The following is a 20,082-nucleotide window of genomic DNA, read 5'->3' on the forward strand; positions in this document are numbered from 1 at the left end:
TCCATGCTTATTCACTTCTGAAAATGGTTCATATATATCTCCACATTTTCTCCTCCAACCTCCTTCACCTTAAGAAAATTAAGATGAAAATATAAAGGACTTGCCCAATTTATTTTTAAAATCTTTATTTATTTTTTGAGATGGGGTCTCACTCTGTCACTCAGGCTGGAGTGCTGTGGCACAATCTTGGCTCACTGCAGCCTTGAATTCCTGAGTTCAAGCAATGCTTCTGTCTCAGCTTCTGAGTAGCTGGGACTACAAGCGCATGCCATTACTCCCAGTTAAGTTTTGTTTTGTTGAGACAGGGTCTCATTATGTTGCCCAGGCTGGTCTCGAACTCTTGTCCTCAACTGATCCTACCACCTCAGTCTCCCAAAGTGCTGGGATTATAGGCACGAGCCACCATGCCCAGCCCTAAACTTTCTCTAAACTTTATCAGTGTATCATAACTATGATGTCCATGGTACATGTGTAAGTAAAAATGATAAATGAATTATGTTTCTAAATTTCTAAAAATTCTCAAATATATCAAACCCATTTTTTTCCAAGTCTGGATTCATGATGATTAGAATGTTTGTGTGTATTAAGCTCCTCAGGTATCTGAGTATCTCAATAATATTTTACTACCTTTCACAGCATTTAAGTTCTTGAATGACAAAATGTCCAAGAAATTGAGCACTACCCAATTTCCAGTTCATTGGTTAAAAACAAAACAAAACATGGTCTCCTGGAATAGAAAAAGGGCATTAGGTAAAAACTAATAAAATCTAAATAAACTTTAGTTAACAATAATGTATCAATATTGGTTCATTAATTGTGACAAATATATCATTCTAATATAAGAGGTGAACAGGGAAAACTGGGTGTAGGGTACATGGGAACTCTGCATTATCTCTGCAATTTTTCTGTACACCTAAAACTATTCTAAAATAAAAAGTTTACCCGAAAAAAAAAAGGATACAAATTATAAATTTAAAAAAAAATGAACAACAAAAATATCCCACAAACCTTTAACATTCAAATATGTGATTCTTTTCTTAGTTTTCTCAATATACTTAGTCACAAGAAGCATTCATATCTTTATAAAAGGTTATTTTAGTCTTAAATCTGTAGGAACATTTGTAATCCTGTGATTTATTGGCACATTTCTTGTAAGAGAAGTCTAATGAAGAGCAACAGTCCCCAGTGGGCACTGCTGAACCACTGGTGATAAGGTACAGAACCATTAAGTAAATCCTTTCTATATGAAACCATGCTAAATGGATCCAAGTGAATGGATACTGCCTTGTACTAATCTTTTCTTATGGAGATTAAAACCCACTTCCATCCAGGATGAATTTGTAGATTTAATTAAAAATAAACAGTAAAACTAAAGAGCAACTTGACATGCCAGAATAAGCACCTTACCAAGAATGATCTTAATCCAAAGGAGGTTTAACTTGCTTGAAATTACGCACAATTGTTTCTTTAAATTTCTACATGTTAATCATTAGCAGCTAATGTAACACTTAGCATTTCACCATTTGTCAGAGAAGTAACTTCCCATACAAATGTAAAACCACCTAGAGTGTCTGATTATCACTCTGCATGCCTGAATTTAACAGATCTCTGAAATCACCTTCCACACTGTAGATTTATTATAAACATCAGTGACTTGGGTGGTAGTAGGTATCAGGCTTTCCCCCAGCTATGGCTCAAAATGGCACAGTAAAATTACAGCAATGTCTTCATGAGGTGGCTGCATGTCCTCCACCTTCACTTTCTTAGAAATGCCACTCACTACCTCTGATCCCAGGACCAGGAAAACACACTTACCCCTTGCTAAGACAATCACATTCTTCCTCCCCTGTAATTACAAACCAGGGAAACTATCCCCACTTAAAATAAAGACATGTAAACTCAGAGCTGTGGAGTGGCCATCCTCCTCCACGAACAGTGAGAGAGAAGAGTGGCAGTGCCTTGCAGAAAGCAGCACCATGCGAGACCACATGCAAGAGCAAGCCGGATGCCTCACTTTCTCATCACTTGACTTCCTGGTGTCCAGCTGTACTCCTGGAAGTACAGCACCACAGGATAACCTATAGTCACCCAATAAATCCCCCCTATTTTACTGTAAAAGTCTGAGTTGAGTTTCTCTTACGTGACCAATTGACAAGAAGTAGTCAAGAACCGTGCTCCTGTAATCCCAGCTACTCCAGAGGCAGAGGCAAGAGGACCACTTGAGCCCAGGAGCTGGAGGTCACATAGTGAAATTCCATCTCTTTAAAAACAGAAAGAATGAGTCAAGAATACTGAGGGGCTCTAGCACATAGACTAGAGAGATAGGATTTCTTATCTGGCCCTGTTACTAAAACACTGTGACCTCAAAATGTTAACAGTAGACTCTCTTATTCAACAATAAAGGGAGACAGTAAGGATACACTATGATCCAAACACAAAAAGCCTCACGTCCACTTTTGTCCTACCTATATATACACTATAGCTAGAACCAGAAAATTTGTTCACCATTTTGCATGCATTTTTCTCTGTTACTCCTCTGCATGTTATTTTCCCAGCTTGAAATGCAACTACTCCGATCATTATTATACTCACAGGTAACACAGTACCATGTAACCAGAGAACATTTTTTATGTTTTGCAGCTTATTTCATTTCCCTTCTTGCCTAAACTCTTCTTTTCACATCCTTCCCAGCAGTGCTCCAAGTGTTCCTGGCTCCCTCTTTACTGATATTCCTTAGAGGCTTCAAATCAACATTTCTAAAACTGAACTTACCTTTTCTCCCAAACTACACCCTGTTCAGTATTATGTAATCTTGGCAAATGCACCTTCAATAGCCAGTTAGATGGCCAACTCAAAGCCTGCATCTCATCTTTGACTCCTCCCCTTCTCTCTCTCCCAGCAGCGTCCAATCTGCCTCTCAAATCTGACCACTAGTCTCCTTCTCCATTCTCACTCACCTGGCTCAGGCTATTTTTCCTGGATTGCCATGCTTCTTAATCAGCCTTTAAGTCTCGAGCTCTGAGCTCTGCCCACCACAATTCATTCCCCACAATGTCACCTGATGGATCTTCCCAGAATGTCAATCTCATCACCTCACTGGCACAGGCACTTCATCACTTAAAACTCTTCAGATGCTCCATATTCTCCCAGGGCAAAGGCCAGGCATCTTTAGGTGGCCAAGCCTCTATATGAACCTCTAGCCTCATTTCTTTCCTCTCCCTTCTGTATTGAATTTTCAAGCCCTTCAAATGGGTCATATTCTTATGTCCACTGGCTGAAATATTCTTTATCCTCAATTCCCCACCTGCATCTGACTCCTGTTACCAACCTTTCAGCTCTCAGCCTAAGCTCTTCCTCTGGAAGCTTTTTCCTACAGCCCTGTGTCTTCTTAGGTGCTTCCACAGCACCCATACTTGCCCATTGTAGCCGTTATCAGGTATAACATATTACATCTGTATTTCCCACTAGAAGACCAGCTTTACAATGACATATCTCTCTTGTTGACCACAGTATCCCCAGCACCTATCTCAGCGCTTGGCACATAACAGAGCTCAATTACTACTGACTGAAAAAAAATACATGACTCCACTGTTATATGCAATGTACCTCTGCAGATGAGTCTCTCTCACTCCCTCATTTTGGCAGATGAACCAGGAATAACAGAGAGTCAAAAGGAAGAGATATATGTATCTATGCTGTTCTTAGCATAATCCTGTCCCCTTGAAAAGCACACACTCATAGAAAGTAACTCAAGCAATCTAAAGCAAACATAAGGTCTTAAATTTTCTAAATTTTAAAACTTCAGTGCTGAAATAGCTTAGGCTCACTTATAACTAAGGAAACTGAGGTTCACAATTTATCAAATAGCAGATAACTATTTAGTGATATAGCTGTTTCCCTCTACAAACCTCCCACATGAGTGTCCAAAAGGTCATAAGATTTCAGCAAAAAAGTAATTGCACTGAGTATCAGAGTTAATTAACTATTAATCAGTTTAATGCTAAGAGGGTTTAGAATTTCAAAAACACTTTTTTTCTCTTTTTTTCTTTTTCCTCATAACTACCTCCTTTAAAAAACTAGACAGAAAAAGTGTGAGCTAACATCTTAATGACAAGTTCACAGTTGTACTCATACGAGTCAGGACTTTAGATTTTAGTTTCAATTAAAAACAATAAAATTTTTCCACGTAGCAAAAACAAAAGAATACCCTTCCTGATCCCTTGTCATTTCAAAATGTCCTATATATTACAAGAAAGTTTTAATGTGAAATTTTCTTCAGTGGTCATATATGGACTCTTTTTATAATGAGGAATATATTAGTTACTTTAAAAATACTCTGTAATGGATATTATGCTATAAAGGAAAATGGTTTACAGGGTATTATCGTAAGTATAAAACAGTCTACAGAATCGTATGTGCGGTACTGCTTCCACTGGTTTAAAAATGCATTGGGAGACAAACAGAGGAAATATCAAAATACTAATACTGGTTGAATTAGATTAAGTGACAAAGTGACTTGTTAAGGTCATATGGCTAATGAGAAGTAGAGCTGGAATGTATTACAGTTCATTATTTTCTATCCCACCTTATATAAAAAAGTACCAACTCTTTGAATGTAAGGACTTTTTTGCTTACTGTGGTGGTGTATATCACAAAATTTATGCATGGATCTTTTTTTTGGTCCATGCTATTGTTACTGTTAGTGTATTTTGTGGGTGGCCCAACAATTCTCCCAATGTGTCTCCTAGAAGCCAAAGGGTTGGATACCCATGGAAACTGTTAAACTTTCAGAGGGTTAGAACTATCACTGCTACTGATGATGGCAGTCCACCAGAATAAGAATCAGGGAACTCGTATATGTAGCTGAAATATCAATAAAAATCAGTTAGAATTGATTTATATTTTTAAACTGTTACATTAAAAAAAAAACAATGGAAAATGTTCCGTTAATCCAGTCTAATAGGTATTCGAGTAACACTGACTGTGCTCACAAGGAATTGTGATGGGCCCAAATAGGTGCTCATTCACATAGACCTTAGCATTTTAGAAGGGAAAGAGATACGCATTTAGATTCCTACAACATAAGGCAGGCCTGAGAAGTGCCCAGTGATCTCTCAACCAAGTGTTATGGGAACATCCATGAGAAAAACATTTTATTCCTTTTCCTATAGGAAAACCTCTCTGAAGAAAAGGCTTTTATCTTTTTTCTACCACATGCTATGGGTGGAGACAACTGGTTGCGTATGTGTCATATCCTGAAAAATAGTCAATCTGGAACCAGAAGACTTGACCCGTCTCTTATAAGACATATAACCTCAAGCAAATCACTTTCTAAGGCTACCAACCAGAGAACATTTGCTGTAGTGAGCACTACCCTGGAAACTTCCAGTGAAGCTTATAGGGAAGGGTGGTAGGGAGCGTTCTTTTCAGAAAAACAATTCGGAAAGTCTGTAACTCAGAATGAGAGTCCAGGAGCTTCAGATTTTCAGCTTTGCAAATATGCTCTACGAGACACAGCTATCATAAGGAAAAATAACCTAGTACAAAAGAAGAAGTAACAACAGATGTCGCTATAACTTCATTAATTCAACATAAGAATGACTTTGCTACCTATATTTCAATAAGTTTTTGCCAAAGTATGTATCTGTAAAAATTGAATGCCGTTTTTGTGCTAGTCAGAATTTAGCATTTACCTGGTATTTCAAATAAAATCTTACACAGCTTTTATTATTATAATCAAAAACATCAAACTAAACTAAGAAAAATATACAGCTCTTTTAAAACATAAAGTGCTAGATTTCACTGATAAACTATATGGAGAAGAAATAAACCAGAAGGTAAAAGGGAAAAAATTACTTTTAAAAATCATGAATCTACACTGCATAAGAATTATTTAGAGCTGAGAAGTTCACAGTAAAGAAAATACTAGAAAGCTCAATCATGTTGTGCTTGTAAAATTAAGAAAGAAACTAAAAATTTTAATAAAAACCAGATAAACAAATGTTTTATTTCAAAAGAGAGGAAAAAAACAGCGGGGCTACAGTTAAATTTAACATATAAACTGAAAACAACACTGCCTATTTAGGGAAAAGAAAGTTATGATCAAATTGCTGAAGTTGAAAAAGGAACTTTTACAAAATAATTTCAAGTTCCTGCTGGTTTCTCTCTCGTACCTCACTCCCCGGTACATTACCCTTGTTTAAAAAATTACTATTAGCACAACAATTACAAAGAACCTAAGAATTTCACTTCATTTCCCACAGCTTAAAACCGAGAAAAAAAGTTTTTTCAGAGAAGGTCTGATAATCCCTACATCTACTTGAGAGCCTGTATCGTTCTACTTCAATGAAAAACAATCTTTTCTCTAGTTAATAAAGAATATCACAAAGAGGGAAATAAGCACTCATAGAAATGGGATCCTGGCATAAACCTCAATATTCATTACCTGTTTACAAAATCATCGCTTCTAAAATAAAAATAAAATAAAAACCAAAAACCCACACAGATAGACTATTCCCATTTAATTTTATTATGAAAATGAAAGTAACAACAGGATATGGCAGCAGGGTATTTGATAAGATCAATTAGCAGGAGGATCAAATGAAGTGATGACATGCCATTATGACCTCAGGGGTTAAAGATTCAATTTTCCATCTGGCGAAACCTAGGTTTCCAACACAAATGCTGACACCACCTGCTGTATATTATTAGGCGTTATCTTGAGCAATCCCTAAGCATTTTCCCTACAACAGGTATAGCCTCAAGTTTTTTCATATTTCATTCTACAATGTAATTGCTTCCCCATGAACAGAAATAAAAAATAAATCCCATATAATGGCTCATTCAAAATAGACATTAAAATCCACACTAAAGCATTTATCAATCACAGCAGTAGCAAAAATATCAAGATTATTTTTCTCCTAAGTTACAACTGACACTGTAGCTATCATTTTCTATAGCACCTAGGAATCATTCCAATTAAGAGTTCCCTTTATAGGTTTTGTTTTGTTTTGTTTTGTTTTGATACAGACAGGGTCTCACTATGTTGCCCAGGCTGGTCTTAAACTCCTGAACTCAAGCAATTCTCCAGCCTTGGCCTCCCAAGTGCTGGGATTACAGGTATAAGCCACCATGCCCACCCATTTATAGGTTCTTAATATATTGTCTCTTGCTACTGAAATGGAATTTTGCCATGTCTAATGTGCTGGAGCCCATTTGTGAGTGTTTGGACCCTTCCATGCATGCATTATCAAGAATCATGCTATTAGGCTCTGCAGGTGGTAAACCAGTGGCTAGCCAATGAATGCAGAGCTTTTATCTGCATTCGTTTGATACGGTTTGCATAATAAAATGTTTGCACACACAAACATGAATGCACATACATCTACACACACTCTACACACACACTCTACAGTAAGTGAACTACAGATACAACTTCAGATACTCAGTTTTGACAATTCATACTAGACAATCAATAGCAAGGCAATAAATATCACAACTCTTTTAATACCTCTTTTCCAGGATATAACAATACCAACTTTTTCTAATAAAACTAACTTTTCACCATCTGTACCTCCTTCCCTAAGCAAATTCTCCAAGCTCCCCATGTTAATCCAATTACTTTTCAGTGCTTGGTAGATCTATGGGTTTCTTTCTCATTAAAACTTATTCCTGGCTGGGCGCAGTGACTCATGCCTGTAATCTCAGCACTTTGGCAGGCCAAGGTGGGCAGATCACCTAAGGTCAGGAGTTTGAAACCTGCCTGGCCAACGTGATGAAACCCTGTCTCTACTAAAAATACAAAAATTAGCCGGGTGTAGCAGCACGCACCTGTAATCCCAGCTACTCAAGAGGCTGAGACACGAGAATTGCTTGAACCCAGGAGGCAGAGGTTGCAGTGAGCTGAAATAACACCATTGCACTCTAGCCCAGGCAACAAGAGTGAAACTCCATCTCGGAAAGAAAAAAAAACTTTTGCTTCGAGTTATTTCATTTTATTCCTTCTGGGTAAATAGGTATTTCAGCAATGTGAATATCTAAAAATTCGTAAGTAACTCAAAACTTACTTGACTTTTTGAATCCACACACAGTAGTCGGAGATGTAGAGATCATTCAGTATGTATGCTGGGTCGTTTTCCTGAAAAATTTTGTGAATATCCAGGAGACACTTTAAAACTGCACTTCTACCTGAAGAAAATTGAAAAAACATAAAATCATCCTTAAGAAAAAGAAATTCAGATTCTGAGAGGTAATATATTTAAAGCAGCTCAGAGTCCTGATCATTTCTTTAGAATATTTTTAAATGCAAAAAACTTTATCAGTCCTATTGATTTCCTTAAGAATTACATATAATCTTTATATTCTACTGTTACAGCTGATTAGTTGTGGTTATCATTAAAATGCCATGAAATACAACTAGGTCAATTAAATGAAAGGCAGGAAAGGTTTCTAAACCAAGTGAATATTTAAATGCATCATAATTTTAATTGGATAATGTTCTTCTAATTTAAGCTTTCAAAATAAAATGGAAAACTGTATTCTAAATTTTAAACTTTTCTATTTCTTATGTCAACATTTTCTGTCAATGAATTATCTACTAGTAACAAATTATTTTACCTTGAAGAATTGAAGAAAACTCAGATTGAACACTAAAATATCATAGCACTACTTCAGAAATAAGCTGACAAAACTCAGATGAACAAAAGCCATCAAGTATTAAAGTCTTGTTCAACCTAACTACTTCCTCCTGGTTTTTAAATGTACCTAATTTTAACCCAACAAAAGTCTACAAAAGGAGCCTCTTACAACCCAACAATTCCCTAGGTGTTCCAAACTTCATGATATTCCCTGAAATTTATTAATTATAAGGCAAACTATTAACACTATATCTAGGTTAGTACCACTTTCTTTGATCTATGAAATTCAGCATTTTCAGTTTAACAGTTTCATTCTGATCTTTACAGTTCTGAAACACGAAAATACCGTATACTGAGTTCATGAAGATACTGGATGTGCTTTCACTGACATTTCCTATTTAACTTTTAGATCATAAAAGAATCATGAGCTAGATGATATCCCAAGATACTAAAATCACTGACACTAAATTTTCTAACATAATTAACACTAGAAAGTAAGTTTCAAAAGAGCAGGGGCTTCTGTTTTATTTAGTGGTTAATCCCCAATACCTAGAACAGAAAACTGCAGCGGCAGGTTTTCCATTTAAGTATTCTCAATGAATGAATAAATGAAAGACACAGTAATCACCCAGCTTAAACTCTTAAAATTTCTTTCATTCTACAGTCTCACCCATCAAATCCTGATTTCTTTTTGGAAATGCTCCTTGTATCTGCCCTTTCTCTGCCATTGCCTGAGCTCCTATGTTCACTCACATTCTCATCTCATGCCTAGATTTTAAGAATCTTCTTCCCCATCTTTCAGATTCCAGTCTCTCTCCCCTCTAACACACAGTTTTTTTTTTAATTGCATTTTAGGTTTTGGGGTACATGTGAAGAACATGCAAGATTGTTGCATACGTACACACATGGCAGCGTGATTTGCTGCCTTCCTCCCCTTCACCTATATCTGGCATTTCTCCCCATGCTCTCTCTCCCCAACTCCCCACCCCGCACTGTCCCTCCCCTATTTCCCCCCAACAGACCCAGTGTGTGATGCTCCCCTCCCTGTGTCCATGTGTTCTCATTGTTCAACACCTGCCTATGAGTGAGAACATGAGGTGTTTGATTTTCTGTTCTTGTGTCAGTTTGCTGAGAATGATGGTTTCCAGGTTCATCCATGTCCCTACAAAGGACACGAACTCGTTTTTGATGGCTGCATAATATTCCATGGTGTATATGTGCCACATTTTCCCTGTCAGTCTATCATCAATGGGCATTTGGGTTGGTTCCAGGTCTTTGCTATTGTAAACAGTGCTGCAATGAACATTCGTGTGCATGTGTCCTTATAGTAGAACGATTTATAATCCTTTGGATATATGCCCAGCAATGGGATTGCTGGGTCAAATGGAATTTCTATTTCTAGGTCCTTGAGGAATCGCCACACTGTCTTCCACAATGGTTGAACTAATTTACACTCCCACCAAAAGAGTGTAAGTGTTCCTATTTCTCCACATCCTCTCCAGCATCAGTTGTCTCCAGATTTTTTAATGATCGCCATTCTAACTGGTGTGAGATGGTATTGCAATGTAGTTTTTATTTGCATTTCTCTTTTTTATTTTTTTTGAGACGGAGTTTCACTCTTGTTACCCAGGCTGGAGTGCAATGGTGCGATCTTGGCTCACCGCAACCTCTGCCTCCTGGGTTCAGGCAATTCTCCTGCCTCAGCCTCCTGAGTAGCTGAGTACAGGCACGTGCCACCATGCCCAGCTAATTTTTTGTATTTTTAAGTAGAGACGGGGTTTCACCATGTTGACCAGGATGGTCTCGATCTCTTGACCTCGTGATCCACCCGCCTTGGCCTCCCAAAGTGCTGGGATTACAGGCGTGAGCCACCACGCCCAGCTGATTTGCATTTCTCTAATGGCCAGTGATGTTGAGCATTTTTTCATATGTTTGTTGGCCTCATGTATGTCTTCTTTTGTAAAGTGTCTGTTCATATCCTTAGCCCACTTTTGAATGGGCTTGTTTTTTTCTTGTAAATCTGTTTTAGTTCTTTGTAAATTCTGGGTATCAGCCCTTTGTCAGATGGGTAGACTGCAAAAATTTTTTCCCATTCTGTTGGTTGCCAATTCACTCTAATAACTGTTTCTTTTGCCGTGCACAAGTTGTGGTGTTTGATTAGGTCCCATTTGTCTATTTTGGCTTTTGTTACCAATGCTTTTGGTGTTTTGGTCATGAAGTCCTTGCCTATGCCTATGTCCTGAATGGTTTTGCCTAGGTTTTCTTCTAGGGTTTTTATGGTGTTAGGTCTTATGTTTAAGTCTTTAATCCATCTGGAGTTAATTTTAGTGTAAGGTGTCAGGAAGGGGTCCAGTTTCTGCTTTCTGCACATGGCTAGCCAGTTTTCCCAACACCATTTATTAAACAGGGAATCCTTTCCCCATTGCTTGTTTTTGTCAGGTTTGTCAAAGATCGGATGGTTGTAGATATGCTGTGTTGCCTCCAAGGCCTCTGTTCTGTTCCATTGGTCTGTATCTGTTTTGGTACCAGTACCATGCTGTTTTGATTACTGTAGTCTTGTAGCATAGTTTGAAGTCCGGTAGTGTGATGCCTCCCACTTTGTTCTTTTTGCTTAGAATTGACTTGGCTATGTGGGCTCTCTTTTGGTTCCATATGAAGTTTAAGGTGGTTTTTTCCAGTTCTGTCAAGAAGATCATTGGTAGCTTGATGGGGATAGCATTGAATCTGTAAATTACTTTCGGCAGTATGGCCATTTTCACGATAATGATTCTTCCTAACCATGAACATGGAATGTTTCTCCATCTGTTTGTGTCCTCTCTTATTTCGTTGAGCAGTGGCTTGTAGTTCTCCTTGAAGAGGTCCTTTACGTTCCTTATTAGTTGTATTCCTAGGTGTTTTATTCTCTTTGCAGCAATTGTGAATGGCAGTTAGTTCTTGATTTGGCTCTCTTTAAGTCTAACACACACTTTTTAATGCATTGCTTTCATGGAGTCTCTTCCCTGAATATGCTTTCAGTGCTCTCTCTATGGACTTGTCCCCATGCCTTTTTCCCTTCTCCATGTGACCTCGCTCGCTGTCAAGATCTAGCTCCAGTCTTCATTCATTCAGGAAGCTCTGGGCTGACTTCCCTAGCCTTCACAGTCCTTTACTAAATGCTGCAAAGAAGTAGAAAGGAAACTCAGCTGATCCTCCCCATAACCTCTCCCGTTCAATTCCCAGAAGGAAAACCAGAGGCTCCAGTATGGGTAGGATACAGGGCCACCAAGCAGAGGAATCAGGGTCCAAATTCCAATTTTAATGGCTCCAGACAGAGGCTACCCACAGTGCCATACTACCTGTATGTTCTTGGCCCATTCAGTCTACATCACATTTTTACTACTCAAGGACTTATTAGTGACTTTAACCCCTAAGTAGGTAATAAGTCATTGAAAACAGAGTCCATGCCTTTTTAAAAAATATTAACTTGGTGGCTTCCTCATATGCAGATAGAATAAAGAATGAATTAAGAATTTCAGTGGAAGCTCCACTGCTAGACTGATGGTGAAGATAAATTAACACTTAGAAGGCCTAAAGCTAAAAGACATCAAGTTCATTTGGTTAAGTCAAGGTCAGTGCTATGACTTATCAAAGTGGCCCAGGTTAACTATGTCAAATTATTAGTGTGGATCACCCCACCACAAGTCTGTTTTAATTACAAACCAGGTAATGTTGAAAGCAGAGTTTGACAGAAGGAGGAAGTAATATAATCAAAATTTGCAGGCATGATGAAACCATGTTTGCCACATTAGCCATGTTACCCAAAGAATCAAGGAACAACTGACCTGTAAGAAGGTTTTGAAGTTTTAATTGCCACAGAGAAGACAACTGTCACAGTAAGCATATGACAACCGATTTCTTTTTTGCTTTCCTTCTCTCTCTCTCTTTTTAGGGGAAGGAGGGTACAGAGAGAAGGAGTTAGTTTTGTAAGAGTTTTAAACGTCAATCATAAGTCTTTACTGGAAAAACAAACTATTATCTTAGAACCTGAATAAGCTTCTCTGCTGTGTGACACCTCCAGAATACTCTCTCTCAAGATCCTGCACTCTACTAAAACAAACAGGTTAACAGAAAATGCAGGATTCAGAAAAAAACATTTGACTGGAGGAGTTCATGGAAGAAAAAAAGCAGAGTAAGCAGTTGAGTTTGGTAGAAGTCAGATGGTAACAAGGAGGAAGAGAAGAATGCACTCAGACAGACTGAGTGAGAAGGTCTCTAAACTTAAGTGTGGGCAGTAGGAATAAAGGACTCTACTCCAGAGATCGTAATGAGAAAGGTATGGAGTTAAGGTCACATATTTAATGAGGATCCATAGCAGCCATTACCTAATAAAATTATATACAGCTTCACTTAACAGACATGCCTAAGTGAGGCTACTCTCTTGCTAAAGGCCACAGGCAAATTTACATCTTCCAGCTATCACAAAATAATAAGAATATTGAAAAGAAATATCAAACAATAGGCTGGGCATGGTGGCTCATGCCCTGTAATTCCAGCACATTGGGAGGCCAAGGCAGGCAGATCACCTAAGGTCAGGAGTTTGAGAACAGCCTGGTTAACATGGTGAAACCCCGTCTCTACAAAAATACAAAAACTAGCCAGGCATGGTGGCTGGCGCCTGTAATCCCAGCTACACAGGAGGCTGAGGCAGGAGAATTGCTTGAACCCGGGAGGTGGAGGTTGCAATGAGCAGAGTTCGCACCACTGCCCTCCAGCCTGAGCTACAGAGTGAGACTGTCTCAAAAACAAACAAAAGAAATGTCAAATAATGAAAACTAAGAAATGTCAAAATATTTTAATTTAAAGAGAAGAAATTACATTGCACTCCAGCCTAGGCAACAGAGCAAGACTCCATCTCAAAAGATAAATAAATACGTCTGAAACATTCATTATTTAACAAAAATTAAGACATTCTCAACTACACAGCCAACCCCTGAAATACTGACAAATGAAGGTCACAAATTTTAATTCACATTTTAAATTATATTTTTTAACTGAGAAGCAGTATTTAGATTAATATTTAAAAATTATATGCAAGGCAGTTTTGAAAGGGACAGTTAGTTATATGTTCTCTTCACAAGCTGTGCTTTAACTGTAAGCCTTAAACTATTTTCATAGTACGTGATGCTGACAAATATGGTAAAAGATAACCAGGCTACTGGCAGTTGACAATCTAGAATAAAAAGTACATGCAAACCATTCTCCCCGCAACAATATGTATTGTTACTCTGAGGTCACACTTGATCTCTTTTGTTCCAACTATGTCACGGTAGATGACTGCAGCATCACAGCCAGGAGACTCACCAAGCATGCGGCTGGGCTTTTTTTCAGTCTCTTTTGTACTGACTGCTCTTTCTATCAGACCCTCAGCCACTTATCGAGCAGCTATGAGCAAAGGAAAAATCTGGCCCTCTTCCAGGTTGTCACATGGCCGGTGGCCAGAAGCCTATGGGGACTCAAAGTACACGGTTCCTGTGGGGCTCTATCCAGTCGTGGGCTCATCACATATGATAGGCATAAAAAATTGCTAAGGCCTAAGTCCAAGAGAATCATTTCTGCTCAAAGGCACTGCAGGAAAGTGACCATTTTTAGGCAGTTCACTGCCTGGTTCAAAGCAGAAAAAAAGACAGTGCCTTGCACAGTAACCACGGTAACTATTTTCACTGCAGAGAGGCACTAACAACTCTCTCCAGGATGTTAAATCCCAAGAGTTAGGGATTCTCTAGGATGGACTTGGTTGAGTAAGCCAACCCTATCCTTGGAAAAATGACTCTAAGACCAAGAACTCTTGTTCACTCATGAAAGCAGTTTAACACTAGCATCCTGGTATCATAAATGACAAGAGTCATGAATGTTTTACTTCAGGGAATGACTAATGACAACACAGAGAAACGTAATGACAAGATAAAGAAAATATGGATGACAGTAATAAGTAGGTGGGCAGTAAATAGGATTTAACATATTCCCTGGCTTTCCTTTAAAGGGAAGGTAAACTAAGAACAATGTGATTTCTTGTCTGGACAGAAGTGGTATCTCAGGTTAATACATCTTAATACAAAGACAAGATTGAGCTGTTCTAAACAGAATCCCTTGGCTTCCTGAAATCCTCCTATTAGGAGATCAGGGTTGCGAATAATCTTTCACTGACAGAACAGCTCATGGCTAGAGGCACATAAGAAATGGCTTCCATCTCTAGGAGATGAGCAGGGTAGTGGATGTTTTTGCAATATAAGTTGCTAACTTTACATAGTAAGAGCTAAATTTCTTTTCAACTGTTGGTACATTATAGCTATGTGGCTGTGGTTTTCTGGGTATCTATTTTGCCCTTTAAAGTTCTGAGTTACCCAAAACAAGAAGCCAATTGCTTCCTGGCCTTTTGGCTAAGACCAAGTGTCATATCTGTTCTTATCAAGATAAAAAGCCAAAATAAGTAAAGGGACCAGGCATGGTGGTGGCTGACACCTATAATCCCAACATTTTGGGAAGCACCAAAACAGGAGGATGACTTGAACCTAGGAGTTTGAGACCAGCCTGAGCAAAATAGTGGGACCTCATCTCTGCAATATATATATATATAAATTTTAAAAATAATAAGTAAAGAAAAAGAAGTGGTTATTCAAAACATCTGCAGGAAGGCACTGCCTAGTCTTTATTTGTAAAATCACCTCAAAATAACCGCCAACATTACTATCATTTAAAATACATAACTTAGTATAATAGACACCTGGCTAGAAATTGGCTAGACTTCTGGAATTCTGATGAGACCGTATTATCAAAACAGATACCTTATAAAGTATTTCAACACTAATTTTCATTTGTCATTTGACCATGAAAAGGGAGAAGGCAAAAAAATTGTGTCAAATTAATCTAAATTAAGAGAACCAAAGTGGGGTAATTTGCTTCAATACTGGGCCCTATCAGGAAGTAGAATAAAGTCAAGTCCCTAACAAATAACACAAACATACACATTAAATTTCACATTAAGAAGACTTCTAGGTCTACGTAATTTTTTTTTATCCTCAAATTCCTCAGATGCCATTTAAGCTCTCAGATTTCTGAGTTGTATTAAGAAACACATACTTGAAGGAATGAATTACTATTCTGAGAACAAACTTATAGTCCTGTCAATTGAAAAAGTACTCTGTTATTAAAATTACATATATTATCTGTATACTCACAAACAAAATTAACATGAAGCAAACATGTACTCTGTAGATGTCCCCTCTGCCTGGAATATACAGCCCTCAATTCAACCCCTAATATGCTATCCATCCAAGTCTCTAATCAGGCATTACTGTTTTTGGGAACAGGATTCCAACTCTTCCCTAAGCTGGTTTAGGGTTCCCTCACAATGCCTGGCATACCCTTCTATTATAGTAGTGCTACGGTTTGAATGCACCCCACAAAAAGTATCTGCTGGAAAGTTAATCCCCAATGCAACAGTGTTGGAAGATGGGGCCTAATGAGCGTTATTTAGGTCATGAGGGCTCTACCCTCATGAATGTTAATGCCAATTAAAAAGGACTTGAGGCTGCCAGTTCAATCTCTTGCCCTCTCTCTCACCATGTGATACCCTCTGCCATGTTCTGACGCAGCAAGAAGACCCTCATCAGCCCCTTGATCTTAGATTTCCCAGCCTCCAGAACCATGAGGCAATAATTTCTGTTCTTTATAAATAACCCAGTTTATGGTATTCTATTATAGCAGCACAAAACAGACTTAAGTAATTAGGAGGTACCCACTTGCTTTGCACCAGATACTTTATATAATTACATGATTTAACCCTAGGAGTTAGGTACTTTCTTCCTTGTTTCATAAATGAAGAAACTGAGGCTCAAGGATATGAAGGGGTTGGCCAAGATCACAGCTAGGAAGCAAGAATCAGAACTGGAAAATAAGTTATGTCTCACCCTCAGCCACTATGCAATAAATCCATTGTCAGTATTTATCACCATGTGTGATGAAGTCCTTGACAGAAAAGGACATGACTTTTAATCTTTATTCCTTGGCTAGAACAATGTCCAGCAAATCGTATGATCCTGTTCAATAAACGCTGGTTGTTAATCTACAATCTGGAGTACAGAGAATCTAACTTTAAACACACCCAGTCAAACTGCTCAGTTAGCATGTAGTAGTTATAACATGTCTGTGGTCTGCAGATTTACTTTACGTTACTTGCATCATGACAAATGTGGCATATATAATTTGTTTACTCCTTCCCTTATATCTTTTCTCGACAAGAAAAGAATGTAACTGGAACAACTTTATTACGTCACTGTACCACGATCAGTTCAAATAATAAGTTTAACCCAAGGCTGCTTTTTGCTTTTCCTGCTCTAACAATCCCTGCAAGATTTGCCAGTTTGGAAGGACAGCCTTGACATTAGCTCTGTCCTCCTCAAGTCACTTGTCAAAACAGTGATTGCTTCAGTTTAGAAATACATGGCCAGATGTAATCAAAACTACATAATGGTAACATGACTAATTTCAATTTCTTTAGACAAGTAAGAATGAGGCATCCAAGTTCAAGGTGGAACATTAAAAAAAAAAAACGTCTACACAGTAAAGAGAAAAGTAGGAAGATAAAGAAGTTGAAGATGCATGGAAAAAAGCTATTTGAAACAGCTGCAATCTAAACATGAACTTTAAAAAAACCCATAGACATAGAAAACTTTAAAATTTTGTGGGTAACATTTTTATTCAATTATTCCATCTTAAGAATTACAGTATATATTTCAATGACCAATTTAAAGTGTTTTGTTTTAATTAAGACAATTACCCTTCATTTTCTCCAACAGATACCAGTTAATAGAGTTCTAATTCTTTGAAATTAGTTTCATTTCAAAATGAAAAAAACTAAAACTGCATGAAGTCAGAAAGAAGAAATAGGAGTATGTAAGAAGAAAGACAACTGGATATCTCAAATGGCCCATAAAAGATAAAACTAACCTAAACTTAATCCTATCACTGACGAGTTTCTTTTGGTGATCTCAAATACTGATAAGCATGTCAAGGTAAAAAAAAAAAAAAAAAAAAGCAGAGAGAAAAACCAAACTGTTTTGAAAGACTCACTGTGTTTCAGTGAATATGTCTGCTTACTGCTAAATGATTTGCATACTGGTAGAACTGAGTTATGCTTAATATTTTAATCAATGGATAATAAATATAATTTAGAAAAGCTGATTAGATATTTATCTCTACATGTCAGTTTAATTTATATGAAAAGGATGCATGAAAATTTTCACTATGAAATTAAGATGTTAGAACTATGTTCCCCAATTCTAAAATGCTAAGGAAAGATCATTAAAAAGCTACACATAAATAATCTTATGCAGTTCTTAACTAATTTCTCACAAAGTAAAAATGGTAACAATCCCAACAGTTCCCCTGTGGACCAGCTGTGCAGCCCAGAGTTTGCTTGCTTCTTGTATCACTTCTTAGCTGTCTGGTACTTAATCTGAATCTGTTTCCACAGGGATAAGCTGGAAGAAAAATTCTTAAGAATCGCTGTGGAAATTAAATGAGACAACAAAGGCCTAAGTATTTTATGTATGAAAAGGGAAGGAGGACAACAGGTCGTATGGATCAGCCCTGGCACTCTCATTATTGGCCCCTGCCCCACTAACCTGTGAAGCACCTGTCTGCATGTTCCTTCCTCCTCAGAGCCGCTGCTAGCGCTCTAGTTCAGACCATACTTACTGTCCCCAGACTACCTTGGGTCTAGGCAAGAATAAGTCTCCTCTCTTCTCCATACCCACTAACCTCACGCTTGTCAATGACTCTATCCTAAATGCTGCTGCCAGATGAATCAGATTTCATGAGCCTCTCACAGGCTCCAATGCCACACTCTTCAGTGGTTCTTACCTGAATAAGATCCAAACTCTTCAGCAAGCCATTGTGAGTTCCTTTTAGCCCAGTCCCAGTACACTGTTTCCACCTTTATCCTATCATTCCCCTTCACACCTCTGCCCTCCAGATAAATGGGAATTTGCCATCTCTTGGACATGGAACTCTTTTATTTTCCTTTTTCTGATTTTTTTTTTTTTTTTTTTTTTGCCTTCTGCTTTCTCAGGGAATATCCTTCCTCCACATCTTCTCTTCTAACTCCTAGACATTGTTTAATAACTACCATTATATATCATTCATTAGGTCTATGCTGTTTGCTCCTTCCCTATTAATCCCATCTCCTCCCCCTGGCAGGAGGAGACTACTAACAAGCACTCCATCAGGGTCAGAGTGAGGTGCGGTACTGGAGGTACTGAAATCTTACTATCACTCATCTCCTCCATCCTGACCAGGCTCTGGCTGACAAGAGTAACAATACAAAGTAGTCAAAAGAGAGGCAGGGGATCCAACCACTTTTCTTTCTGTTGTTAATTATATTAGACAATGCAGGACATCTCCTACCTCCTTTGCCTGCCCCAATCTTGGAACCTGCCTCGGGCTGAGACTTAGTCTCAAGCTAGGACTGAAGGAGCAAAGACCTGGTACAAGCCTTCACCGCACCTAGAAACTGGCAGGTCCAAGACGGGTACGAGAAAGATAGGCTGGCACTTAGCTGGTTTTAGAGCAGAGACTGAAAACTGGAGGCCCTCCCAGGCTGACTTGGGCTCTCAGACATGCTATGGCTCTTAGAGTATGATTTCAAAGTATTCTACTTCTTTGTTCATATTTAAACTTTAAAAAATTTTACACTAAAGACGATTTTACTTTCTACTTCTTTCTAAAACTGGCAATACTACATACTCACACAGCAACAGTAGGCTACAGGTGAGCCATATCTCTCTCCAGTTCACACAGGCCTCATTGGTCCCTATTTCCTTAAACCCTTCTTCATTTACCTGCTTGGTGAAGTAGGAATCTCAGTTTGCTTCTCCTACTGTACAGAAGTCTACTCTAATGTGAGCCAACTAGATCGACTACGTCTCATCCTATAGGAAGGGAAAGCCAGAGAAAACAGATGAAATGATCCGCACTCCAGTACAGGCCACTATTTGGAATGGCAAGCAGCCAAAGACCTCGGCTCCCTACAAAAGAGCTCCTCTCCAACCTCCACATACATACCTAAGGCAGAGGTGGTAAATTTTCTCTGTAAAGGGAAAGTAAATATTTTGGCTTTGCAGGCCAATCTCTGTTGCACTTACTCAATTCAGTCATTTTCTCACAAAAGCAGCCATAGATAATATGAATGAGCCTGTGTTCCAATAAAACATTATTTATGGACACTAAAATGTGAATTTCAAATAATTTTCCCAAGTCACAAAATATTTTTTTTTTCAATCATTTAAAAATGTAAAAAGCACTGTTAGCTGAAGGGCAATACAAGATGGATCTGGCCTATGGATGGCCCTTAAGGCAATTTCTTTTTTTTTTTTTTTTTTTTTTTTTTGAGACAGTTTCCCTCTTGTCG

The 20,082-nt window shown here is 38.2% G+C and overlaps 1 protein-coding gene across 2 annotated transcripts in view; it reads right to left on the reverse strand.

Moving 5' to 3' along the window:
* Window positions 1-20,082, reverse strand: part of SHQ1 (SHQ1, H/ACA ribonucleoprotein assembly factor) — a 104,381-nt gene that overhangs the window by 38,354 nt on the left and 45,945 nt on the right. For both annotated transcript variants that reach the window (XM_012474185.3, XM_064361913.1), the window contains exon 10: window positions 8,067-8,187. In XM_012474185.3, coding sequence (XP_012329608.2) covers window positions 8,067-8,187 — 121 coding nt within the window. The remainder of the gene's footprint in view (window positions 1-8,066; window positions 8,188-20,082) is intronic.

The sequence above is a fragment of the Aotus nancymaae genome, unplaced genomic scaffold, assembly GCF_030222135.1.
Source record: "Aotus nancymaae isolate 86718 unplaced genomic scaffold, 86718_ANA_hifiasm-v0.15.2.pri h1tg000046l, whole genome shotgun sequence".
Lineage (NCBI taxonomy): Eukaryota > Metazoa > Chordata > Mammalia > Primates > Aotidae > Aotus > Aotus nancymaae.